The sequence below is a fragment of the Arachis hypogaea genome, chromosome 18 (genome assembly GCF_003086295.3).
Source record: "Arachis hypogaea cultivar Tifrunner chromosome 18, arahy.Tifrunner.gnm2.J5K5, whole genome shotgun sequence".
NCBI lineage: Eukaryota > Viridiplantae > Streptophyta > Magnoliopsida > Fabales > Fabaceae > Arachis > Arachis hypogaea.
Window position 1 is genome coordinate 128,545,147 of NC_092053.1, and position 25,301 is coordinate 128,570,447.

A 25,301-nucleotide genomic window follows, 5' to 3' on the forward strand; every position below is an offset into this window, starting at 1 on the left:
TTCGACCACAGTATACATAAGACAAGATACAGCCTTGACATGAGCACGACACACATGCACAGAACTGATATTTCTCCTGTACAAAAATAGGGAAATAAATAGAATACAAGTTGCTCCTGCGGGGGGTTAAATCCCAACACAGCGACACTGAAACTGCTGCTTCATTGGCAGCAATCGCCACCTTCATTGCTTGGGGACGCTACCAAGTTTTCCAGTGCCGTCCATTCTACGTATGACATTCTGTGTAAGGCCAAAAAAAGTTCGCTATCAAACAATTATAACCACATGGCAGGAGACTAAGAGCACAAAATAAGCAGTATTGAAACCGGGTTCTCCCAACTGTACCTGCCTCAGCCACCTCTCAAACAAATCCTCATTTGTCCACGCATTGAGGTTCCCGAAGCTGGTGCTGGCAGCCTGTGCGGATGGCTGAGCAATGTGCCTGGAGCAATTTTGTGTCGTGTAAAATTGCTCGATGTGTTGCCCGTCGAGGAAGAAGTTAGCCCCCGCACCCCCAACACCGACGGGGTTGCGGCAAAATGGACTGCTACACCTGTGAGTGATAGACGGAGTCGTCCCATCTGCTTGCGTCGGGGGAGTGTCACTAGGGTTCCCGTTCTCCGGTTGCAGTCCCTCCTGATCAAGCAAAACATTTTCACATAGATGATCAATTCTCAATGATTTTGGGTCATCTTATGTATGCCCAACTGATTGTTCTAACAGTAAATTTGTAAATAATATTTTCATCAATTCATCAATTTCATAAATTCTCAAGAAATATCCTACGTAACTTGTTATTTTGGCCTAGTCGACTATAAAGTGCACCCTCAAGGTAGCTTAATGTCAAGACGCTTATCAATATAGATACAGACACGGTTTATTTCACAATGACAGTTGTTTTACCTACCTAACTGCAACATTGAAGGATCTGCCAATCAACATGACTCAAACATTATAATGCAAACATAGCTAGTGTATGAGTAACAAAAGGCATGCTAAGGTCAGCAAGAGGTAACACCAGACTATTATAACAAAAAGCAACAACACTATACAAAAAACTTTACCAACTTCGTTAAATTCTCTTCTGCCGGAATCACATAACATTTGAAGGTAGTTAAAAAGTAACCCAATTGAATCGGAGAGTTGTACTACTCCAACTGACATAGACATATCGTATCAAGTATTATTTTTAGGGGTGTAGTCAATCCATTATTTTGTGGCGTCACATTCTGGCAAGTAACCAAACAACATAACCCACTTGTTTCGAATCTACATAACCCACTTGTCGTCTGAGCTCCTCCTAGGTGACCCCAGAGTAGATGTGATACCATCCCAGGCGATACAGCGAGGTCCCAGACGCGTCCCTGATATGGACCAGGTTCCTGATGTTCCAGACAGACGTCGTGTTGAGCGGAGGCATTGTGTAGGGACACGATCGAGCCAATGCGAGTGGAGGTTGTTGCTTGTTGGAGGATGCCATCAATGTGATGGAAGGGAGGGGTTGTGAACGGCAAGGGGGGAGGGGTCGCGGCCGTAGAGAAGCTAGAGGTTGTGGTCGAGGTAGAGCCCGACATGGAGGGAAAGGCAGAGAGGATGAGGGTAGCAGTGATAAAATCTGGAGTGGTCCTTGATATGTCATCGTCACTATCATCAGCTATCGTGGAGGGTTCCACATCATCATCATCATCATGTAGTGCATCCTCAACCCCATCCAGTACTCCACCCTCTCCGAGAATTGGGACTATAATAGGAGTACCGGATGTCGCAATCACAACCTCCCCCAAGGGTCTAGTCTCACCAACTCCTGCGTCACCACTGCGGTTCAGATTAACTGCAAAGAACAGAGATACAACTAAAACTGCCTCAGATACAATCACTGACATATAAAAAAACTAAATATACAAACTAAGTAGTTAGATAATAAAAAAATTAAATATACAAAATAACATATAATAACATAAACTTAATTAACAAATAATAGTAAATTAAGTAAATAACCAAATATATAAAAAATATAAAAAAAATTAGGTAAGACTAACAGAAAAATAATAAAAAACAATATTAAACAAAAAATTACAATGCTAGAGGTATATAATTTATTCTTCTTATCCTTTCATCCTACAACATAACATTTACTAATCCTTAAGAAATTGTAATATTAAATAGTAAATACAATTTATTTGTTCTATTTTTGTATGACTATGTGTCTTTGTTGTTAGTTTAATAATTCTCTTAAAATAAAAAAGAGTAAAAATAGAATTTTTTTTAAAAAAGAGGAGTAAAGAACCACTTGTTGAACTAGTAATTTTTTTTAATTTGCAAAAAAAAAGGCATGAATTAAAGAGTAGAAGATAAAAAGATTAAAGAGATAAAGAAAAAGAAGAATAAAAAAATTGTTACTGTTGGTCTGCTGCAAAGTGAAAGTAAAAAGTTTGAGTGAATGAGGACATTAGAAGAAGAATAAAGATTTATATTAAAGACCTAAAAAATAATATTACTGTATTAGTACTACTAGTTCACCAAGTAATGAGTTAGGAAGAGGTTGGAAAATAAAAAAAAAAGGGGGCATGTCTACTATTTTTTTTTTAACAAAAACTAAAATGAGGTTGGGGGAGTGCCCCCTTTTAGTTCTATGTGTTTCCGCCCTTGTTTGTGCTCCTTAATCTATAGTTGGTAAATATTTTTTCATGAACTTTCTTTAGGTAGTGCTTGGTGGAGAGACAGAGATAGAAAAATTGATACTGAGAGACAGAGATTGAAATAAATCTCAGTATTCTGTTTGATGCAAAATGAGAGACAGAAATTGAAACAAGAATGAAACTCTAATTTAATTTGCACAAAGGGTAAAATTAGAATTAATTAATTGAAATGAGGGTATTTTAGCTATAAAATGTTATTAAAGTTTCAGTCTCTATCTCTAAAAATTTTAATCTCCTATATCCCCACTTTTTGGAAGTACTGAAATACTAAAATTTTGGAGACAGAGACAGAAATTTTAGTACCAGTCTCTGAACCAACAAACATGATACTGAGTCTCAATCTTTCAGTCTCTGTCTCAGTACCTCAAAACAAATGTTACCTTAGTAGGTAAAGCCTGGGTGGACAATACCTCATTAGGGGAGAGATTATTATAAGAGCATATCACCTTCTTCCACAACGGACACTCCTCTTTTGAAAACCTCCACCACCACTTAAACAGAAGTGCGGTGTTACGAACCATTGCATTTTCGACTCTTAACCCCTAGCTTCTTTGGAACTTGGATCACTTCCCATCTAATCAAAGCCATACCATTCCTTCCATCATCCTTATTCCACAAGAACCTTGTCTGTAACAAAATCTGTTTCTCCGCAATGACCTTCGACATCTTAGATAAGCTTAAATAATAAACCTGCAGGCTACTTAATACAGCTTTGATGAGCACCAGCTTTTTCGCTTTATTGAGAATCTTCGATTTTCATAAGTTGAGCTTCTTTTTCACTTTGTCTATAATTGGCTTTCAAGTCTTGACCAATCTCGGATTAGCTCCTAAAGAAATTTTAAGGTATCTGACTCGCAAAGTAGCTTCATTGCACATTAACAAACTGCACATACTTCGAACCCACTGATGTTCACAATTGATTGGGATCAAACTGGATTTATCGAAATTGATGCTTAACCCCAACATCAACTCGAAACATCGTAGGAGCTTCTTGTAGTTCTTAATAGTCTCCTCATCTGGCAGACAGAACAACATAGTGTCATCGGCAAACTGGAGATGTGACAATTCTATATTGGCTCTCCCAACAAATAAAGGAGATATCCGGCCATTTCTAACTGCCTCTCTAAACATTCTATATAGGACATCAACAATAAGTACAAACTATAATGGAGATAGGGAATCATCTTGTCTCAGACCTTTTTCCATCTTAAACGATTTTGTTGGTGAACCATTTATCAACACCGACATAGAAATTGTGGTTACAGACTCCATAACTCACTCTCTCCATCTTCTCCCAAAACCCATTTTCTGCAGAACAATATCCACAAAGTTCCACTTAACTCTATCGTAAACCTTTTGAAAGTCCAGTTTGATTATTGCAGCTTCTTTTTTTCTCATTTTAAGCTAATGTATCGTTTCACATGCAATAAGAGTCTTATCATATATTTTTCGATCTTTGATAAATGCACTATGAGTCTCTCCAATTAGGTTTAGCATAACTGATGTCATCCTCCTAACCAATACTTTAGAAATCACCTTATACATATAACTAATTATACTAATTGGTTGAAAATCTTTTATCTCCAGCCCCAATGAATCTAACTTGTAAATTAACTAGTATTCATTTTAAATTTGATCATATTTGCAAAATTTATGAGATACATATACTGCTGTATGATCGATCAAGTTTATTCCATTGAAATCTGTTAAAGCCAAACTTGAGTTAATAATCCTTTGACACAAAAAGATGCAAAATTCAAGAATTGAAATTCGATTCTTTAAGTTTTTTATTTTTATTATATGAACAAATTATTTTAATAATTAAGTTTAATTAAAGCTGATTTTTTTGGTGTAAAAAAGGATGTCTTTTTATATGTGTAAAAATACATATACTATTAGTAGTAACTAGGGTATGTTTCTGTATCAAGTTTTTTATTTAAAAAATAAATAAAAATATATAATAATTATTACTATAAATATTTTACAAAGTTATAATTAAAATTTTAAAATTTAATATTTTTAATGTTAAAAATAATTAGTATTTGTCTTAATCAATTTAGGTTAGTTGAGTAGTCATTTTATTAATCTGTTTAAATAAGCATCAGGATTTAAATTCTATCTTGTATGTATAGCAACCCATTAGCTAATGACAGCCTTTAAATTGAGTTTTAATATGTGGTAGATTAGGATTTGCCTTGCCAAGTTTGAAAGAAATAAAATTTTGTATTTTTATATTAGAAATAGAATTTGATATTTATCCTAATAAAATTAAATAATTGATTAGTTATAATTAATGTATTTAAATAAATAAAACAAATTAAATAAAAATATTTTAAAAAATTAATTAAATTATTTAGTTGATATAAATAATTAGTATAATTAATTTGATTTGATTTATTAAATTTTAAAAAATAAATCAAAAAATAATTTATTAAATTAATTAATTGATATAATTAATTTATTATAATTAATTGAATTTAATAAATTAAAAAAAATAAATAAAAAAACACTCTTTTATAAGACAATATTTTTTTTAACTAAATTAATCTATATTTATTGTATTTAATTATAATAAATAACAAATCATCTATTTTAATATATACCTTATAAGGATGTTATGTTTCTAATAAAGTAAACTCACCTTTTTATTGTATTCACTACTAATACCTCACATTAAATTAAGTTGAATTGGTTTATTGGTTAGTTTATTAGTCTGTTTATATAAGTGTTGAAAGTTCGAATTTTAATTTGTGTATGCAGCAATCTATTAGCCAATAACAAACTCTTAAATAAAGTTCAATACTACAACAAATTAAATTAGTCTTTAACATGCTGAACCGAAGAATACCGTAAAAAAAAAATCCCATTATTATATTCGTCTATCAGTTTCATCACGTAGAATTATACTGTAGTAATTTTATAGACAGACAAATTCTATCTCTTAATAAAACACTTATCATACGGTTACAGTATACATTATATTTTTATACATGTAGAATGGCATCTTTTTTTATACAGTAGAATTTGCCTCAATTATATTGATCTAATAACTTAAAGATTAATAACAAAAATTTTTTGTTAAAAAAAAGAATTTAAAAAATTAAAATAGAAGTATAAAAAAATTAATTAAACTTAATTATAAAAATAACTTATTCACTTAATATTTTCATATATAATTTTTATGTATGTGGAACAAATTGGACAGTTATGAATTGATATATTTCACAATCTAATTGTAAATTAGTCTAAATATTCATTAATTTCTTTTGTTTATGTGGTTGGCGTGTTTATCCTTACTAAAATAATTGAATTCATCACATCACAGCATTGCAAATACACTATCATCAATAATGATTTTGTTATATAATACAAATGGCAGTTTCAGGAGGCAACTCAGGCCTATATGACTGAGACTAAATGGTTGAATAACACGTATATACCAACAATAACAGAGTACATACAGATATCAACATTAACATCTGGTTATCCATTCCACATGACAAGTTCTTACATTGGCATAGGAGATATTGCTATAGAAGACATCTTCAAATGGGTAACAAGTAAACCTAAAATTGTTATAGCTTCCACAATTGTTTGCAGGTTCATGGATGACATAGTCTCTAGTGAGGTATATTTTATGTGCAATATACAAAACACAACATAAAAGTTCAATTACAAAAATTAATCACCAAATTAGTTATTCGTTTAAAATATATATTAAAATATAAAATATACATTAAAAATAAATTAATATATATATATATATATATAAAAAATAATATTAGAAAGATAATAATTTAAAATTATCTTATTTAACTTAATATCTAAAATTTTATATGTAACTTTTATAATTACATATATATATTTAAAATTATCCATTTATTTTAACAATAATTAAGAAATGTAAAATAATAATAAAAATGTATACTGTTTTAAATTTGTTTTTATTGCCTTCTAAATATTAATTTTTGTTATACAACAATATATAGTGCTGATGACTTTTGTGTGCATATTGTATTTTTGAAAATTCAATTTCATATTATAAGTATAACTGATTTTAATGAATAATTTTTTTGAATGTTTTTTTTTATTCTTTAATCATGTAAAAATGATTTTAAAAATTAAAATCTCATTATATTAAACAGTTTGAACAAGAAAGAGAACATATTGTCCCACTCTTAGAATGCTATATGAGAGAATATGATATATCTAAAGAAGAAGCCATTCAAGAATTACAAAAGGGAGTTACAGAGGCTTGGAAGAATATAAATGAGGAATGCCTCAAGCCAATCAAAGTTCCAGTGATGGTTCTAATGCGTATTGTCAACATGGCACGATTTATTGATGTGATGTACAAAGATGAAGATTGCTACACTCATGCTAAAGAGAAAATGAAGGAATGCATCAAGCTTTGCTTGTCGATCCGGTGCCAATAAAATGGGAGGAGAATTTTCTTATTTAATATATTATCCTTTGAATTATCCAGTTATTTACACTTAGAGATTGTATGAATAAAATTTACAACCTTTTGCTGGTTAAGAAATACTATAATATAACACTTATTGTGTGGTTGGCCTGTTATCTATAGAGTATAGACTAAAATCCTGTGTGGTTGGCCTGTTATCTATAGAGTATAGACTAAAATCCTCTGTTTTACTAGTCACTACTTTGTCAATAAAACAAAAAAAGAGCAAATTTAATATTAAACATTTTGGTTGTAAAGAATTTTTATTTTTTATAAATTCTTGAAAATTATTATCATCAAATATATTAGTCTCTTTGTTATTTTAAAGAAACTAATTTATCTTATAATAATTTTTTAAAAATTTAATTATCTTATAATAAAATTCGTTAAGAATTTATTTATTTATAATTAAAATATGATTGAAGATGAAAAAAAACTAGTCTAATAATTCTTGAAAATTTTTAATGAATTAAAAATTATTAAAAATTAAAATTTTCCATCCGAAAGATTTCGGTTTAGTTTGATAAAATTTTTGAAAAGGTTTTAAAAAACACAAACTCTCTATTTTGTATTTAGTAAATTAACAAAATTATGTACTTATACTTTTAAAGATAAAAATACTTTTAAAGGTATTTAAGGTAAAATTAAAAAAAAATAACGTGTATTTATCAAAATTAAAAAATTTAATATAATTTTATATATTAATTAATATTTAAATTTAATTTTTATATTAATTTTTATTATAATATTTTTAAATTTTAAACAATATTTTATTAAATATATTTATTATTAATGATACTTATTAAAAATTATTTTTAATTTAATTTATTAAAAATAAATATTAAACATTATGAAACTAAGCCTCTCCCTCTAAAGACTTGGGGTGGAACAAACTGCATCCAAAAGAAAGTTTAAAGGATCAATATTTTTGTTAAAATTTGATCAATATTTAATTAATAAAAAATAATTTTATATTATTAAATATAATTTTAAATCATTAAAAATATTGATAATATTTAATTGATAATTATAAATTATAAAATTTGCTGTTTCCTACCATCTTTATCCAAAAAAACATATGTCCGAGCTGCAACTAAAGAGTATAGAGACGTGTACGTGGAAGCACCCAAGTCACCATTTTCCCTCCTTTCTTCTTTCCCATACCATGTGGTCCATAATTCTCTTACCTTCCTCTCCACAACCTTCACCTTCCAAACAACATCTATTGCTCTTTGCTGTACATCACACTGTTCCCTCTCGCAACAATTTCCGGTTCCCAAACGGTAACTAACTAACTAACAAACAAACACACGCACCTGAAATCCAAGAATCATGAGTAGCGCCGCGGCGGCAACAACCGCTAACACTGCTCTCTACTCAAACACTAGATTCTCTTCGGAGCTTCTAGCACCTTCCATCAACGCCTTCTCCAAAACGCATTTCAGCACGTGCTCTAATTCTCTGAGACCGAAGAGGAACACTCGGTTGATTCTAGCTCCACGGGCTTCTCCTCCTTCCGATTCCGCCAAGAGCACCGAAGACAGCGGCAAAAGAAAAAGGAGAAAGAAAAGTGACGACGGCAACGGCGGCGACGGCGAAGAAGGCGAGGATGATGATAACAGATTGCAACTTAGCCTTGACGACGTGAATCCGGTGGGACTGGGAAGGAAGTCGCGGCAGATTTTCGATGAGGTTTGGAGGAAATTCTCGGGGTTAGGACAGATTTCCAGGACAAGTCGTACGGACGATGAAGAAACCCTGTTCATAAGGGAGGGGCCGATGTGCGAGTTCGTTATTCCCGGTGCACAGAACACTACTGTTCTTGTTGTTGGTGCCACAAGTCGCATAGGCCGCATTGTGGTCCGTAAGCTCATGATCAGAGGTTACCTTGTCAAGGTGCATTGTTTCTCAATCTTTTCCACTTAGAGTCATGTTATGTGTATATATTAGGATTGTTAGGATGTGTAAATTCACCGTGCAGTTGTTTTTCGTGTTGATAGTTGAGAATGGTCACGGTTTTTAACTATCCAACTTCACAACTGCATGGAAGTCTGTGTTAGTAATGATGTGAAGTAGGGAGATCATTCAGCACAATGTTTGTTTATGCATGTAAAGCTGCCTTCCATGGGCATCCAATTATGTCATATATATATATATATAAGGTTAATGCTCACTTTGGTCCCGCTAGGAATGCGCTTCAGTCATTTGGTCTATGTAGGCTTTGATGGGTCAAAATAGTCTCTGTATCTAGCAACATGAGTCGAATTAGTCTTTTGAAGATCTCTCAAGGACTAATGTAACTCATGTTAAGAGACTAATTTGACTCATGTTGCTAGATACAGAGACTATTTTGACCAATCAAAGCCTACATAGACCAAAATGACTGAAGCGTATTCCTACAAGAACCAAAGTGAGCATTAACCTGGAATGTATATTTGACTACATGAGATGAGTCCCACACACCTGTCGAATGGTAGAAAAGGTGTGTTGGCTTGGTGTGGATGACAAAGGTGAGTACGTATAATATATCTCTAGCTCATACAATCTGCTATCTAACGTTATCCATTACATTCAGTGAGTGCTAGTGATGTATGATATATGTATTGAGCCAAAACGAACAAACAGATAACAGGTGGCAATATTTGTGTTTGTATATATGTATAATATGAGGGCAAAACAAGGAAAATGTGGAACAATATCTATAAAATCACACACTCATGTGGAACATCATTGCTGATAATTGCTTTTAGATTTTGTCTGACATAAATTGGTCTACTTTGATTTGATTTGGCCTATTTTTTGGTCTTGCTCTGCTTCATGACTTCAGTTAATTCTTTTTCTGCATTAAAGGCTTTGGTAAGGAAAGCAGATCAGGAGGTAGTGGACATGCTCCCAAGGTCGGTTGAGATAGTGATTGGGGATGTTGGCGATCCGGCAACCCTCAAGGCTGCTGTAGAAGGCTGTAATAAAATAATCTATTGTGCTACTGCCCGCTCTACCATTACAGGTGATCTCTTCAGAGTTGATCATCTAGGAGTTTATAATCTCTGTAAAGCATTTCAGGTGTGACTCAATTCCTTAAAATCTCTTCCCTTATGCCAAGGTGTTGCCTGTATGCAAGCATGTCTTCTCTACTGTGGTTTATTTATCAGTGCTTATATTTGATTTTCAGGATTACAACAATAAATTGGCCCAGTTGCGTGCTGGTAAAAGCAGTAAAAGCAAGCTTGTGATTACCAAATTCAAATCTCCGTCTTCATTGGATGGATGGGAAGTTCGACAAGGAACTTACTTCCAGGATGTAGTTGCCACAAAATATGATGGAGGGATGGATGCTAAGTTTGAGTTCACTGAGAATGGAGAGGCTGTTTTCTCAGGTATGGTGGATCTTAATGAATAATTTTAGCTGGGATTTTTGGCTGCATTGCTTACAAGAGAAGATTCATACGCTACTACTTTTAGTGTAAACAGGGAGTCCAAAAATTCTCCTTTGAGTTTTGACCCTATATATTCTTTTGTTGTTACTTTTAGGGTATGTCTTCACTAGAGGAGGATTTGTGGAACTGTCCAAAAAGCTTTCTCTACCTCTAGGTTCCACTCTTGACAGGTACTGGACACCAAATAAATAATTATTTTGTTTTGTGTTTCTGAAGATATAAACTTATATCTTGATTTATGTATAATGAGTCAAAATCTGTCATGTTGTTAGATATGAGGGTCTGGTTCTTTCTGTTGGTGGAAATGGAAGATCCTATGTATTAATTCTCGAGGCTGGTCCATTGGCGGATCCAAGTCAGAGCAAGTTATATTTTGCAAGAATTAGTACAAAAGTCGGATTTTGTAGGGTAACAATCATTGCCTTCTAATGAAGTTATGGTCCATTGATTCTACATTTTTTTTATTAACCTGCTTTGAATTCTAAGTCATGATAGGTAAAGTTATAGCTTTTGTTTACTATCTTTATTTATGTGGCAGGTTAGAGTACCATTTTCATCATTCCGGCCTGTGCAACCAGACGATCCACCATTGGACCCTTTCCTTATACATACATTGACTATACGCTTTGAGCCTAGAAGACAGGTTTCCTTTTGGCAAGAGCAATTTTAATTTACACATGTTGACTGCATCTTTTCATGTAGATAGATTTACAATCCCTTTCTTGTGCATATATTATGATTCCTTCTCTTGTACTTACACTGACAAATCACAATCTTGTTCATTACATTATTGGACAAAAAGCATGATATTGTCCCAAAACTAAATAAATTCTACAACCTTTTTCTATAGATGAAGAAATTTTTTAGACGGAGAAGAAAATACAAAGATTTTTTGGATGGGGTTAAGATTGTTACATTGTGAACCTAACTCTCTCCCCAAAAGCTAGAAGCTAGTTTAGAGAAAGACTAATGCTGTGAGAAACCACAAGGCAACAAACAAGAGAAATGAAGAAAGCTTCTAGCTTTCCCTCCTTTCTTTTTTAATTCTATTTTATTCCTGGTCTGTCTTTTTACCATGTTAATTTTTGTTTGTTCAAAGTAGGTAATATTTTCACCCATTGCTCATTTTATATTCATTATTGTTTCAGAAGCCTGTCGAAGTAAATGCTGAAACGAAACAGGATTTGAGAAGTTTTAAGCTTATATTGGAATATATAAAAGCCTTGCCTGTAAGTGTTGAACTACAGTTTATTCTTCATTATATAGCATGAACAATAATGTTGATTTGTGTGCATGTCTAATGTTCAATGTATGCTAATTGTAAAGCTTGTTTATTTGTAGATTCCGATGGTAGAGCTTATTCGTATTATTTATTACTTCTTGCTTGAGATGAATGAACCGGATAAATGATGTCCAAATTTCTTTTTCTTGTTATATTCGTGGGCAAGGATGCCAGCAACAGTATGGGTCTTAGTCTTAGCAGTTAATGTTATCAAAGCCTCGAATTTTCTGTCTTTCGCAATATGGAACTTTTGTATGGTGCTCTCAAAAATTCACTTCTCTCTTACACACTCGCTCCCTCACTGACACGAGTGCACATGCGCCCAATTGTATGTTTCACATTAGTTGCATGAGTTTATACCGATCCTAATCAAATAATTGTTCTGTGCATGGTATCATGCTATTGTCTGTTGTCATGTTAGCTATGTGAAAAATTCTTGCACAGCATAAATGTCATTGTTTGAAAGCAGAAAAACCAGCAAGCTGAATGTGCTTAATAAGGCATCTTGATGATATATATTCGGCATTAACAGTGATTATTCCTTTTTGTGTGGTGTTAATCTTTTGTTTGTGTGTTACACTGCAGACTGGGCAAGAAACCGATTTTGTTCTAGTTTCATGTTCGGGATTAGGAATTGAACCTTCTAGACGGGAGCAGGTTCTTAAAGCCAAGAGGGTTAGCTCCATCCCTTGAGTATTTGTTGGGATTTATTTGAGACTTTCTTCTTCTCTATTTATATTTTAATTATTTAGTTATATATCCTGGGTGAGGACTTATACCTGATTATGGAGCACTGTTGAATGTGTCCAGGCAGGGGAAGACTCCTTAAGAAGATCTGGTCTTGGATACACAATAGTTCGTCCCGGACCCCTCGAGGTGAACTCTATGTTGCAAATTGGAGGATATAGTTGTTAAGCTTACCAAATGGCTTCTGGGTTTCTAGCATATGCTTAATTGTATCATTGGAAACACTATAAGTGTCTTAGGAGTTAGAACTGAAGTTAGGTAAAGAAACAAATTGAAATTAAAGAATTGAAGACGAAATGGTCTATTTATAGGCATTTAAACAAAAAGTGTAATGTTGAAAGATGTTCGGCATATTCATTCAGTTTGTGGAGTCATAATCGTAGTTTTCTGTTCTGTTCTTGTTGTCTAACATTCAGATTCTCTGACAGGAGGAGCCTGGTGGGCAGCGTGCTCTAATATTTGACCAAGGAAATAGAATATCTCAGGTCTGTGTATTCTATTAAATATCAGATACAAGTATTTTTCTGAGTTTATTTTTCGTTTTCCAATGCATAAGCCTATACCTTTTCCAATGCATATCCAGGGCATCAGCTGCGCCGATGTGGCTGATATATGTGTGAAAGCACTACATGATTCATCAGCTAGAAACAAAAGTTTTGATGTGAGTATAACACTATATGCTAAAAAGAATAAGAATAGGCTTAAGCCAAAAGAAACTAAACTGAAGTCTTAACCTTGCCTAGGTTTGTTATGAGTATGTTGCTGAGCAAGGGAAGGAGCTGTATGAGCTGGTAAGTGAACAATGGTTAATATCATGTGTGTTGGAAAGAAATATAATGAGAAAAAAAAAGTACTTCTTTATGATCTGGTATGCATTCATGCAAACTCATCCCTTTTTTTAATTTGTGTTTGCTTAGGTTGCACACTTGCCTGACAAAGCAAATAACTATCTCACTCCAGCACTTTCTGTCTTGGAGAAGAATACCTAATCACCTCCAGTTGAATACAAAATACTTTAGGTTATGTTTTGCCTGGGGATAAAGAGTGGATTGAAAATCTTTGTGGATGAGTTCTACGTGTAATTTTTATAAATTACACTCTCATTCATGAACATTGTTATACCATTTTAACTCCTCCAACCAAACATAGCCTGAAAGCTAGATTTTAATGTATATGTGTATGTTCATATTCTACCCAAAATTTAATCTTTTTTCCTATAGTCAATAGATGAAATGCATTATGCAAACAAAAGCATGGATATGTAGAGCCTTGTTTGATAAGATGTACAGACTGAGTTCTTGGATCATTGGATGTAATTCTTGTAACAGCTTCTGAAGTAAAGGGAAAAATCAAAACTGCGAAAACCTTGCTAAAAGGCATCCCGTCTCGATTATTGTTGGTTAACCCTTTTTAATAATATAATCTCTTGAATGAGCACTAGGATCACGAACAAATGGAAGTAAGAGAGGGCTATGCTAGAGGATAAGCTTGTGAATTCTGATTGTCTTGTTATCGGATCACTGCCAATTAATGGGTTGCATAATAATTGGACAGTTCTAAACCAAATTGAAATTCAGCTTGTCACATGATCTGATGGCTTCTCGTGTGATTTTTACATGGAATATAGTTGTGCAAATATAGTTCCCATTTTCGTTAACTTCCCTGGTTAGTTTTCATGGCACAGAGAGGGCCAGAGAGGCTTCACCACAACACTTGTGGAGGACATGCATTCATGATGGTTGTGGACTTTGTGTCTCTTGAAAGAGCCACACTAGATTTTAGGAAAAAAAAAAAAAAAAAGAATAACTGTTGATTGAAACAAATAAAGTTACTTCAGGAATTTGATATTAAGATGAGATCAAGCTTGAATGAGGAGTAAAGTGATTGCTATCAAATTAAGACAGTAAAACATATATATAATAGAAGTTATAATTTTAATGGCGATTAATAATTCACTTTATAATCTTATTATTTTTCGCAGTTTAGAAGATTGTGCATTTTGACACATGCATATAAGATGGAATATTTATTAGATAAAAACAATGGGATGCTAAACGAAATTAGATTTAAAAAAAAGAACAATGGGTTGAAATATGATTTTTCTTTTTAATATTCACGTTTAAATATGCAGGAACTAGAGAAATAGTGGAACATTTAGAAAGAAAAAAAAAATAACATGGTAATTTAATATAAGAAATTGTGGGGATAGAATAGAGAAGAAATTTTGGCAAGAAAAGATAGATAATGCAAATTTATGGCCCAAGTTTATCGCCCCACTCTGCTTGTAGTTCCTCTTTGCCTTTCCTACGAGATTATGGCACATCAACAACAAGAAGAAGAAGAAGAAGCACCGCCATCAGCTGCAACTGTTCCAAGAAGAATAGTAGTAGCAGTATCCAAAGCAGAAGAATCGTCAATTCTCCCCCGATGAGCGGAGCACTCATCGGATTCCTTACGGCTTCGGCGGTTATGGCTTCTGTGGCAATGGCGGCAGTTGACGCGATTGGCGAACCGGCGGAGACTCTGTCGAACATACCGCAGACACTTTCCGGTGAGTGCGCGGCGGAGAAAGACTGCAAGAGAGGGAGGATACAGAGACCCAAGTCAAGGAAAGCGGAATCTTGCACAATTAAGTGCGTCACAACTTGCATTCGTGGTGGTGACGGTTCTCCGGGAGAAGGCCCTCTTAACGTTCGAAGGTATATCAGCAAATCAAATTTTTCCTTTGAACATTTTTACCCAAAGGATAGCTAACTTGTTAGACACGTATTATATTAAATAATTTTATCAAATTATTAAGTGAATTTAATTTTAATGTACTATTAGATTTACACGAGCATTCAATCATGTAATTGCGTAATGTTATATCATAAAAAATAATTATTTTTTATATTGACCGCATCTAAAAAAATAGATGTAATTAAACAGTATAATTCAGTGCATTAAAATTAAACTTTTGTTGTTCTAGAAAATAGAAATGGTTTAACCAATTAACATGTATTAACATGTTGAGTTGTTAACTTGCTATTATAATTCTATAATCAGGAACTAAGTTGAGTTGTTTTAGTGGTTAGCTCACTAGTTTGTTTAACCAAGTGTCGGAGTTCAAATCCCACCTTGTGCATGTAGTAATCCATTAGCCAGCGACAATCCTTAAATGGAGTTTTGATCCATGACGGATTAGTCATTGGCCTGGTGTACTTGTTTTGGTATTGATCTAAAGATATAGCAAAAAGTGATGAAATAGTTTCACTTAAATCTTGAGATTAATTTCTTAATTCTTTCCATCAAGAAAAATATAAAGATAAAATGTTAAGATCTCTCTGTCTCTCTCTTTTTGAGCCAATATTGATTATAGTGGTTTAAATACTATTTGAAATTTGAATGTTTCAGGCCTCTGGTTGTTTTCAAGCAAGGTTTTCGAACTCGTCAATACTGGTAAATGAATTCAACTACTATCTATACATATGCTATGAATTGTGTCAACTAGTGCCGGCTAAACCACTAGGATCAATAGAATACAATATTGAAGGTTTTGAACAGTTTAAACTTCATTACTGACAATGTAACACAAAAAGTTAGAGCCATCTTTATGTTCCAAAATTAAGAGGAGTTACAAGCTAAGTTTGATGATTGATCCTTGCTGACACATTAGCATAATGTTAAACAGAATTTGTCTTTCGGATGCTACAAAGCAATGATCAAACTTTAATAGATTATTTTCTTAGCAACTTAGATTTTCAAGAACCTATATTGAAGTTAGAATGGTCTTTAAGCTTTTTTATTGCTTAAAAGTTAAAACAGTTTCTAACGTTTTTAAATTAGTCCTTAAATTTTTTATTTTCAATAATACCCTCATTCTTCTCTCATAATTTTATACCAATCCTTCATCGTCTTTCTTTTTTATTTTGTTCTATCCCTAACCCTAACCATCACCACCACCAACTTGGGGGTTCTTGCTGCTTTGGTGGTGGGTTTGATTATTGATTTTGTTGTTATTATTGTTGTTGTTATGGTGGTGGTAATGGTAGTATTGATGTTGGAGTAGTGTTAATGAGATTAAAAAGTAAAATATTTTGGAAGAAAAACGATACTGAAAGGTTTCGAACAAATTATGGACTATTTTAAAAAAAAAAAAGTTAAAGATTCTCTTGATTGTAAATTCAAACGTTAGTGACCAAAATAATACAAATTTACTCTTTAACTTTTAAAATTAATATCTTTACTTAGAACCTTGCGTAGACACTCCAACTATTCAACTAATTAGTTCATGTGTTTTCCTATGCAGTCTGGTGGAATGTTCGGACATTTGTAATTTGATAGGTGATGCTGATGATGGACCTTAAATTTCTATACTTTCTATATTATTCAAATTAATTTTCATAAAGAAAACAGGCTGACCTCTAAAAATAGCTGAGTTTCTTAATCATCGTAATTATATTTACCTATTCATGTTAATGTATGAAAGAATAGTTATCAAAAGGTCGTATCTCTATAAGGACATCATGCCACCTTTTTGTTTTTGGGGTGAGGGAGAAGAATAAAGAAAAAAAAAATTGGTAACCTTTCAAATTCGTTGGCCAGTGTAGAGGTGTGTGAATAAACTCATCTGAGTTTGGTCCAAATATTTCCCCTCCTTGCTCTGTTGTTGTTAGGGTAATCCTGACTTTTTTTCGTTGTAATTAAGTAATTATTGTTTGTTGACTCCTTTTTAATTGTATTTTCATTTGATTGATAGTTGTTCATATTGTTCAAAATTTTTATTGTCTTCCTAGCACTCCCTTTTTTTTATAAGATACATCATATATTCCAGCAATGTTCATTATGAGTGAGAAAAAAAAAAAAAAAACATGTAAATTATCATTACATATGATCTGTCGCACACATGTTTATATATACTCGAAAATTGATTGTAATTAGTCATTATACTAACAGTCGACATTATGAAAATATTATAATTGTATATTCTAATAATAAAAATTATTTTACGTGGTTAATGTAATAATAATAATAATAATAATAATAATAATAATAATAATAATAATAATAATAATAATAATAATAATAATAATAATCAGTTTTGAATTATTATTTAAAAAATTTTAGTTGATTTTCAAGATAGATTTTTCTTGAATAAGAAAAAGAAAATACACCCAAACATGCTTTTATAAATTACGAATTAATACTCAAATTAATTTTTGAAATTACACTTTCACCTTAATAGATTTTAGAGTTTCAATTTACCAAATTTGGTTCCGGCAACTTGATATTTGATCTTGTTTTTGTCACAAAACGCATGTTACACTAGACTCTCTAACAGTTATTTGATGTGATAATTTATTTTTTTTTTAATTTACTCCTTAAAAAACCTTTAAAATCTTTAAATGAAATTAGAATTAGGATTTCAAATATTTAGTAAAGAGTAAATTGAAGTAAAAAAAAAGCTTCAATTCAATTATCATTTCAGACAGCCGCTAAGAAATCTAACAAGGTAACTATCAACACGTCGTTAACAGTTTTGTGATAAAAATAATGTGAGAGACTAATATAAATCACAAATATTAAATTAAAAGATCAAATTAAATAAATTAAAACTTTAACAATTAAATTAAGATATAAATATAATTTCAAAAACCATTTTAAATATTCACTAAATATTATCCTAGAGTCTCAGTTGTCCAAAGTATTATTAGAATATTTGTAACTATATCCTTTGTAACAAGAACAAATTCATTGGATATTTGGAATTGAAAATAAATTCTTAACCACAATAGTTCTCTGTGACAAGAGTAATTTTATTGGAGTTGCAATTGATAGTAAATTCTTAAATATAGTAATTTACTTGTCTACGTTATATATCCCTTCAATCTTAAATTCTTAATCCAATTCGAAATCTTCTAACTCTGACACCATCAATGGGGTTATCGTTAGCATAAATTAGGATGTTTGATTATTAAAATTAAGTAATTATTCACATAAAGATGTTTTTATATTAAAATAATAACAAAAAATTATTAAATATTTGACTAAATATAATATGTGCTAATACAATAATACTTTAACTATCATTTTTACGTAAAAATATTTTTGTGTGAATAATCATTTTAAAATTAAGGATCCAAATAAAGACTTTATAATAAACTATCAAAACAACTCTCAATGCAGTTTTTGCTACAAAACTCATTTCCAAAAAAAATTCCAAACATAACAAATTAGACCAAATTTAGAATATAAAGTTGTAATGGAAACCTCCTACCTCCTAATTGTTATTTGTTACTCAAATGAGATAAAAGAAACATCCTCACATAAAGATACTAGTGATATTTTAAGTAAGCCACATGCAGTGTGATATAGGAAAGGGGAGTGCTAGGGAGACAATAAAAATTTTGAACAATATGAACAACTACTAATCAAATGAAAATACACTACACCCTAATTTAATGCTACTAATTAAATTTACTCTTTTAAAACCCTATTAATTCACATTATTTACACATTGTTCAAAAATCTTGTTTGTTACCTATACTTTTCCTAAAAAAAAAATAGTAACACGTCTCAAGTTTTAACCTCTGGAAACTCGAATGTTAAGGACCTTATAACAAGTCAAATCTACAAAAATAAACAAAGAAAAGATAGAGAATGATATTCAACTGAAAAAGAGAGAGGAAACAAAACAAAACAGAACAGAATAGAACAACTCTAAATAAAACAGGGTAGTACAAATGAAGGGAGAAGGGATTCGTAATTTGTACTACATCTACATGTACTACAATGAACAACCCCCACACACATCCAACAAAGTACTACTACTATGGGAAAATTGCAATATTAAACATTTGAGTATGCTCATAATTCATTTTAAATTACCATTAAATTAAGAAAAACTCTTGAAAATTAATCATTTTTAGTATTTTTTATTATTATTTGATCAGTACAAACACTAAAATAATTTTAACAAATAAATTTTATTAATTTATGTTATGAATTCTAAAAAATATGAATATAAATTATATTTATTTATGTGTATAAATTTGAATAAATATAAGTATAAATTATATATTTTTTGTATATAAAATTTTTATAAATATAGATATAAATTATTATTAATCAAATATTTAAGGATTATATAAGGTTGCTTTTAAATTATATTCGAAACAGATTTTTTCTTTAGTGGGATATTTCAAACATATCTTTACGAGATGAATGTTTATAGTGACAAACAATATAATTGATAATAACTACGTATACACACATGTTAAAACAATTATTTGATCAATTTTCGGTTTTTCACATAGAGAAGCAACTCTCTTTGTTGTTGCTTCTTAGTTTAGTTTTGTCCACCAAGAGCGGTGGCGCCGTCTTTGATTGGGAACCAACGGCCTCGTACCTCCGCCGTGCCGCCGGCCTCGGAAGATTTTCCGGAACGATGGTTTCCAGCGAGCTGCCGTGCCAAGGCGGGCATGCCCTTTTCTCACTCCATTTGCTGCCGCTGCCAACCGAAGAAACTAAGGATGAGTTATTTGATGCCACTCTACTTTTCATGATCTCCTCAGCAAAAGCTTCATGACCCAATAAAGAATTATTGATGATCAATTCCAACCCTATTAATGTCACTCCCACCATAACATGTCTCTTCCAATTTCCTTCAATTTTCACCCTTTATATTATATTACAAGAAGGAAATTATATTATTATATATTTGTATGAATTGAAGTGTATAGATATGAATATATTAAAAACTTACAATGAAACTTGAGGTGGCTTTATGGGGATTAGAGAAGCATTTGGAGCTTGGTTTGAAGTTGGAATGGGAAGGTTGAGGAAACAACTCGTTCTCATATCTTATGAATTTGAAGATTCAAGATTCAATCAATTCCTTCCTTTGATCCCTTTCTTGTTTTTTTGGGTGTTGTGTTCTATCAAGTCTTAATTAATGTAACTTAAAGAGAAAGGTGCCTATATATGTACATATATAGTATACGAGGAAGATGAAATAAATATCTTATATCTTATAAATCGGTAAATAGAAAATTAAAAAAAAAAAAAGAAAAAAAGAAAAAAAAAAGCGGTGCATGGATGTTAGTCAAATCATCACGGCAACTTTTGACGAACAAGAAATATCTGTCGTATTTATTTTCCGTGCAAAATATTTAACAACATATTTATTATTCATCAAATGTTGAATGTAATTTTAATAAGATTTGTACTGCTTTATTCAATATTAAATGATAAATTATTCGATACATATAACATCCTATACAAAATAAATAAGTTGATCATCACTTATATAATTATATAAAAATATCTTTATATATGAATAATTAATTATGTGATGTATACACTAAAATTTAGTCATTAAAGTAACTTTATATAAAATGAGTTAAAATACATATATTTATAGTAATTAATTTAATGATTAGTTTTTAAAATACATATAATATTTTTAGAAGACAATAATTAAAACATAAATAATATTTATTTTAGGACAATTTACCATAATAAAAAAACAAGCCTCCAAATGTATCACAATAAACATTTTGCAAAATGGATGTCGAAATACATTTTTTTCATAAACTATATAAACCGCGACAGGAGTCCCGTGGTTTACGAATGCACGTAATCCGCTACAGGGGTGTCGCGGTTTACGTTCGAAGCAAAGCATCACATAATATGCGGTAGGGGTGTCGCGGTTTATGCTTTGTCAAATTCGCCTATATATACCACTCAAGATAGAGAGTGGGGCATTTGAGGTGAGTCATTTTCACACTTTCACAAATGGATAGTGAAGAGAGCTTGTTGGGTCTAGTCCACTGCTTTGGTAAAATAAAAAAAAAAGTAATAGGCATGGTGTTAAGTCACTGATAAAGAACCACTGAGCATTTTTATCCGTTCGAATGATACTTTGTCGGATCTAAAGAGGAACATATTGCAAAAGGCAGGGTTTTATGGGGCCAAGTTGGTGAAGAAGGTGTTCTACAAGATTCCGATGGCGGTCGTGTCAAGTGGTGTGCAGTATGAAACATTTGTGATAGGGTCGGATGAAGACATGGAGGTCTTGTTTCATTGTTGGCGGAGTTTTCCGGAGATGAGAATACATGAGTTGTTTGCCAAGTTGGAAGACCGTGTTGACAGTTCCAGGGCTTCAGCGCCAAATCCTCAGTCGACGACGGTTAGCTAGAACACCTAGTTTGATTACTGGTCTTGTTGGTAGTGGTGAGCCGGATCATGTTGAGGATGCAATGTGGGAAGATGATTCGGACGATGAGTCCGATCACATATCGGGGGATAGTGAGGAGGAGACTCCGATGGCCCCACCTGCACCTCAGGGGCCATCCAGTTCTGGGTCCCACCAACAATCGCCCCATTCCTCGATGCTGAACGTGGAAGCAGTGAGTCAACAACCGGATGAGGCACACACCTACGGAGGCCAAGGATTATACAAGGGCAATACTTCTGGAAAATTTCAGATTGCATATCGACCATATTGCATTCGACACGTTGCATTGCTCTCAGTTTCAAGGGTCAGGATGCAAGGCGGATGCTCGTGAATGCGGTGTATGCCAAGACTGAGGCTGAGTTTGACTACTGGTTTGATATTATGAGGAATGAGAATCCGGCCATGTGTGATTGGGCCAATCAACTTGAGTACGATAAAGTGGACCCAACACCCGGATGGAGGCAGACACTTCGGCCACATGACGACGAACATATTAGAGTGTGTCAACTCTGTCTTGAAGGGGACACGGAATCTGGCAGTTACTGCACTTGTGAAATCCACATATGGGAGGTTAGCAGAGCTTTTTGTCGTCCGAGGACAGACAACAAAGGCACAATTGGGATCAGGCCAACGGTTTTGCCAAGCGCTGGTCAAGGCGATAGAGCGCAACTTGAAAGATTCTAGGTGCTTCATGGTTACTCTGTTTGACAGACATCAGTCTGAGTATACCGTGGCTGAGACGACTCCTACCGGTAACTTTTCGCTTGGGACGTATCGGGTTTCTCTCAGAGATCGCACTTGTGACTGCAGGTACTTTCAAGCTCTCCATTACCCGTGCTGCAATGCGATTGCATGCTGTGCTCAGTCCCGGTTAGACTGGGCTATGTACGTCCATGAGGTTTATACCATGAGTAAGGTGTTCAGCGTATACCTGATGGGGTTTTTGCCCCCTATTCCAGAGGGTCTGTGGCCATCGTGCACCGGTCCTACTATCGTTCCTGATCCTAACATGAGACGTGCCAGAGAAGGGCGACCGAGGTCAACAAGAATCCGTAACACCATGGATGAGGCCGATACTAGTCGGCCGAAGCGATGTGGGCTATGCAGACAGACAAGACACACTCGCAGGACTTGCCCTCAGCGAGGATCCGCCTCCAGTGCCGAGGCATAGGTGTCATTAGGTCGTCATGATTAGCTTTCATTTTTCTTTTCTTATTTGTGTTCTTGTCCTGTTTTAGTTGTACCTACTGTTCGTTTTACGGTGACGTGGTTATTGTTAGCGATTCTCTATGTCGTTGTGATTCTCTTGAGTAAAGGTGTTCTAATTTTGTTGGTAATTCTATGAGTTCAAGAGACTAATTTCAATTAAATCAAAGCACCAACCTATGTTGCGCCATACATAAAAAATGCAAACCAAAGTTTCATCCAAAAACTACTTATCCTCCATGAAAAATGAACTTAGTCCACACTAAAGCATAAACCGCGACACCCCTACCGCGGATTATGTGATGCTTTGCTTGGAACGTAAACCGCGACACCCCTGTAGCGGATTACGTACATTCGTAAATCGCAGGACTCTTGTCGCGATTTACATAGTTTATGAAAAAAATGTATTTCGGTATCCATTTTGCAAAATGTGTATTGTGATAAATTTGGAGGTTTATTTATTTATTATGATAAATTGTCCTTTATTTTATTAAAAAATTAATTTAATATATCAAATTATTTACGGATACTATTGTTTTTATCTATAAATAGGTAAAATATATTTTTTGTCTCTAATATTTGTCATTTTTTTAAAAAATATCCCTAACATTTAATTGTATTCAATTTTGTCCGTAATATTTTTGGTTTGTATCAAAATTATCTCTGAATATTAATTCTATGTAAAATATTTGGGACAAAGTTAAAAACGTTTAGTAAAGATAATTTTGAAACAAATAAAAAATTTTAAGAACAAAATCGAATGAATTGAAAATATTAAAAATAAAATTAAATAAAATTAAATATTAAAAATATTTTTAAATAAAATTACAAACCATAGAAATAAAAAATAATTAATTAAAAATATTTTTCATGGTAGGAACGTGGTTGTTCTCCCAAATGCTTGCCGTGTTTGCACATAGAAGAGGACAGAGAAGTCGCCATCTAAGGAGCCTTTCATTCTAACTTGTGTACTCTTCTTTCCATGAATCTTGGGTTGAGAAGTTAGACTTCTCTCTACATCCCTAATACACCAACTTCGTATATTTTGCATAACTTAATTAATTAATTAATTAATTTCAATTTGAAATGTTCAAATCTTAATGGATCCCTAACAAGATGCCAAGAGATTATTAGGTATTTTGTGGTTTTGGAAAAAAAATGTTTTATTTCATTTAATGTGCTTTCTGTTTTTAGATTTATATAATTGAAAAAGTAAACAAAACAATATATTATATAAAATCCTGAATACAAAATATACTATAAATAAAAGAAGTCGTGGTTAGAATTAATATTTGGGAGTCCCTTTTTTTATGACCTATTAGAAAAGAAGACTAACATTTCTTTTGGTATATAAACGGGCCAAAGTCCCAAAAAAAAAAATTATACTGAGAATAAACGAGGTAAAAATGTCTTTTGCTTATTATATTTATTAGTAATTTAACTATTTTTTAGGAGGAATATTCTAAAAATAGAATCTTGAGTCTAAATTCAAATTTTTACACACTAAACAATCTGTATATTTGTTGTCTTTTTTATAGATATTCACAAAACAAATTTGCCAATTTCTTTGTTTCCACCTACTAATGTCCTTAATCAAAGTATTTGAGTTTTAAAAATTTTTCTGGATTATTGATATTAATATCTACAACAGCCTTGGAGTCACACCCCCACTTTCACATTCCTTAAACCCACAAAGTCCACAATCTATGCTAGTTCTATTCCCTTTTTGATTTATCAAAATTTTACCACAAACGCCGAACACTTCCTTATGTTAAAAGAAAATCCAGTCACCCATTTGTATCTTCGATGGTATTTACGTTAGTCCATAGTTTCTTTGTCCAACATAATTAAAGTTTTTTATTTGCAGAATAGTCATTAGCTTATTATTACGATATTAGTATTGCAACTCTTCTTAATTATAATAATAACTCAATATTGGTCATTTATAATTATAGAGGTAAATATCAAATCGTTACTCAAAAAATTTTGACTTTTATAAAATAGTATCTGATTTTTGTTATTGACAAAATAGTCTCTAAAAAATTTTAAAATTTAACAAACGTGTCCCCAAACTCGTCGAAACACATCTCCAACGAGCACGATCCTAATATGGTCACCGTATTCTGGTGACCTGATAACTCCCCAACCCAAACCCTAATCCCTCCCCCTCCCCCGGCACTCCCTTCTCTCCTTCTCTAATGCACTCCCCTTTCCCAATGCAGCCACCTCTCCCTACCCAACGCACTCC

The 25,301-nt window shown here is 32.6% G+C and overlaps 4 protein-coding genes across 5 annotated transcripts; all 4 read left to right on the forward strand.

Moving 5' to 3' along the window:
• Positions 1-6,102: 6,102 nt before the first annotated feature.
• Positions 6,103-7,135, forward strand: LOC140181482 (sesquiterpene synthase-like). Its single transcript, XM_072225092.1, has 2 exons — positions 6,103-6,327; positions 6,845-7,135. Exons 1-2 carry the CDS (start codon positions 6,103-6,105, stop codon positions 7,133-7,135), a joined length of 516 nt encoding a protein of 171 aa, XP_072081193.1.
• Positions 7,136-8,217: 1,082 nt separating this feature from the next.
• LOC112770893 (protein HIGH CHLOROPHYLL FLUORESCENCE PHENOTYPE 173, chloroplastic) lies at positions 8,218-14,005 on the forward strand. 2 transcript variants are annotated; one of them, XM_025815366.3, is made up of 13 exons: positions 8,218-9,060; positions 10,015-10,227; positions 10,337-10,541; positions 10,696-10,771; positions 10,874-11,009; positions 11,140-11,244; positions 11,750-11,830; positions 12,469-12,558; positions 12,694-12,759; positions 13,059-13,115; positions 13,214-13,291; positions 13,374-13,421; positions 13,548-14,005. In XM_025815366.3, the coding sequence occupies exons 1-13, from the start codon at positions 8,497-8,499 to the stop codon at positions 13,617-13,619; spliced, it is 1,791 nt and encodes a 596-aa protein (XP_025671151.1). In that variant the 5' UTR covers positions 8,218-8,496; the 3' UTR covers positions 13,620-14,005. The 2 variants fall into 2 exon arrangements, 1 of the variants encoding a protein (XP_025671151.1); XR_011875999.1 differs by lacking the exon at positions 13,059-13,115 and having other exon boundaries at positions 8,223-9,060; positions 12,694-12,790; positions 13,187-13,291.
• Positions 14,006-14,167: 162 nt separating this feature from the next.
• On the forward strand, positions 14,168-17,387 carry LOC112770894 (uncharacterized). Its single transcript, XM_025815368.3, has 3 exons — positions 14,168-15,329; positions 16,024-16,068; positions 16,919-17,387. Exons 1-3 carry the CDS (start codon positions 14,875-14,877, stop codon positions 16,974-16,976), a joined length of 558 nt encoding a protein of 185 aa, XP_025671153.1. The 5' UTR covers positions 14,168-14,874; the 3' UTR covers positions 16,977-17,387.
• Positions 17,388-22,325: 4,938 nt separating this feature from the next.
• LOC114925807 (uncharacterized) lies at positions 22,326-23,018 on the forward strand. The gene has a single exon (XM_029294955.1). It carries the CDS (start codon positions 22,326-22,328, stop codon positions 23,016-23,018), a length of 693 nt encoding a protein of 230 aa, XP_029150788.1.
• The last annotated feature ends 2,283 nt before the right edge of the window (positions 23,019-25,301 follow it).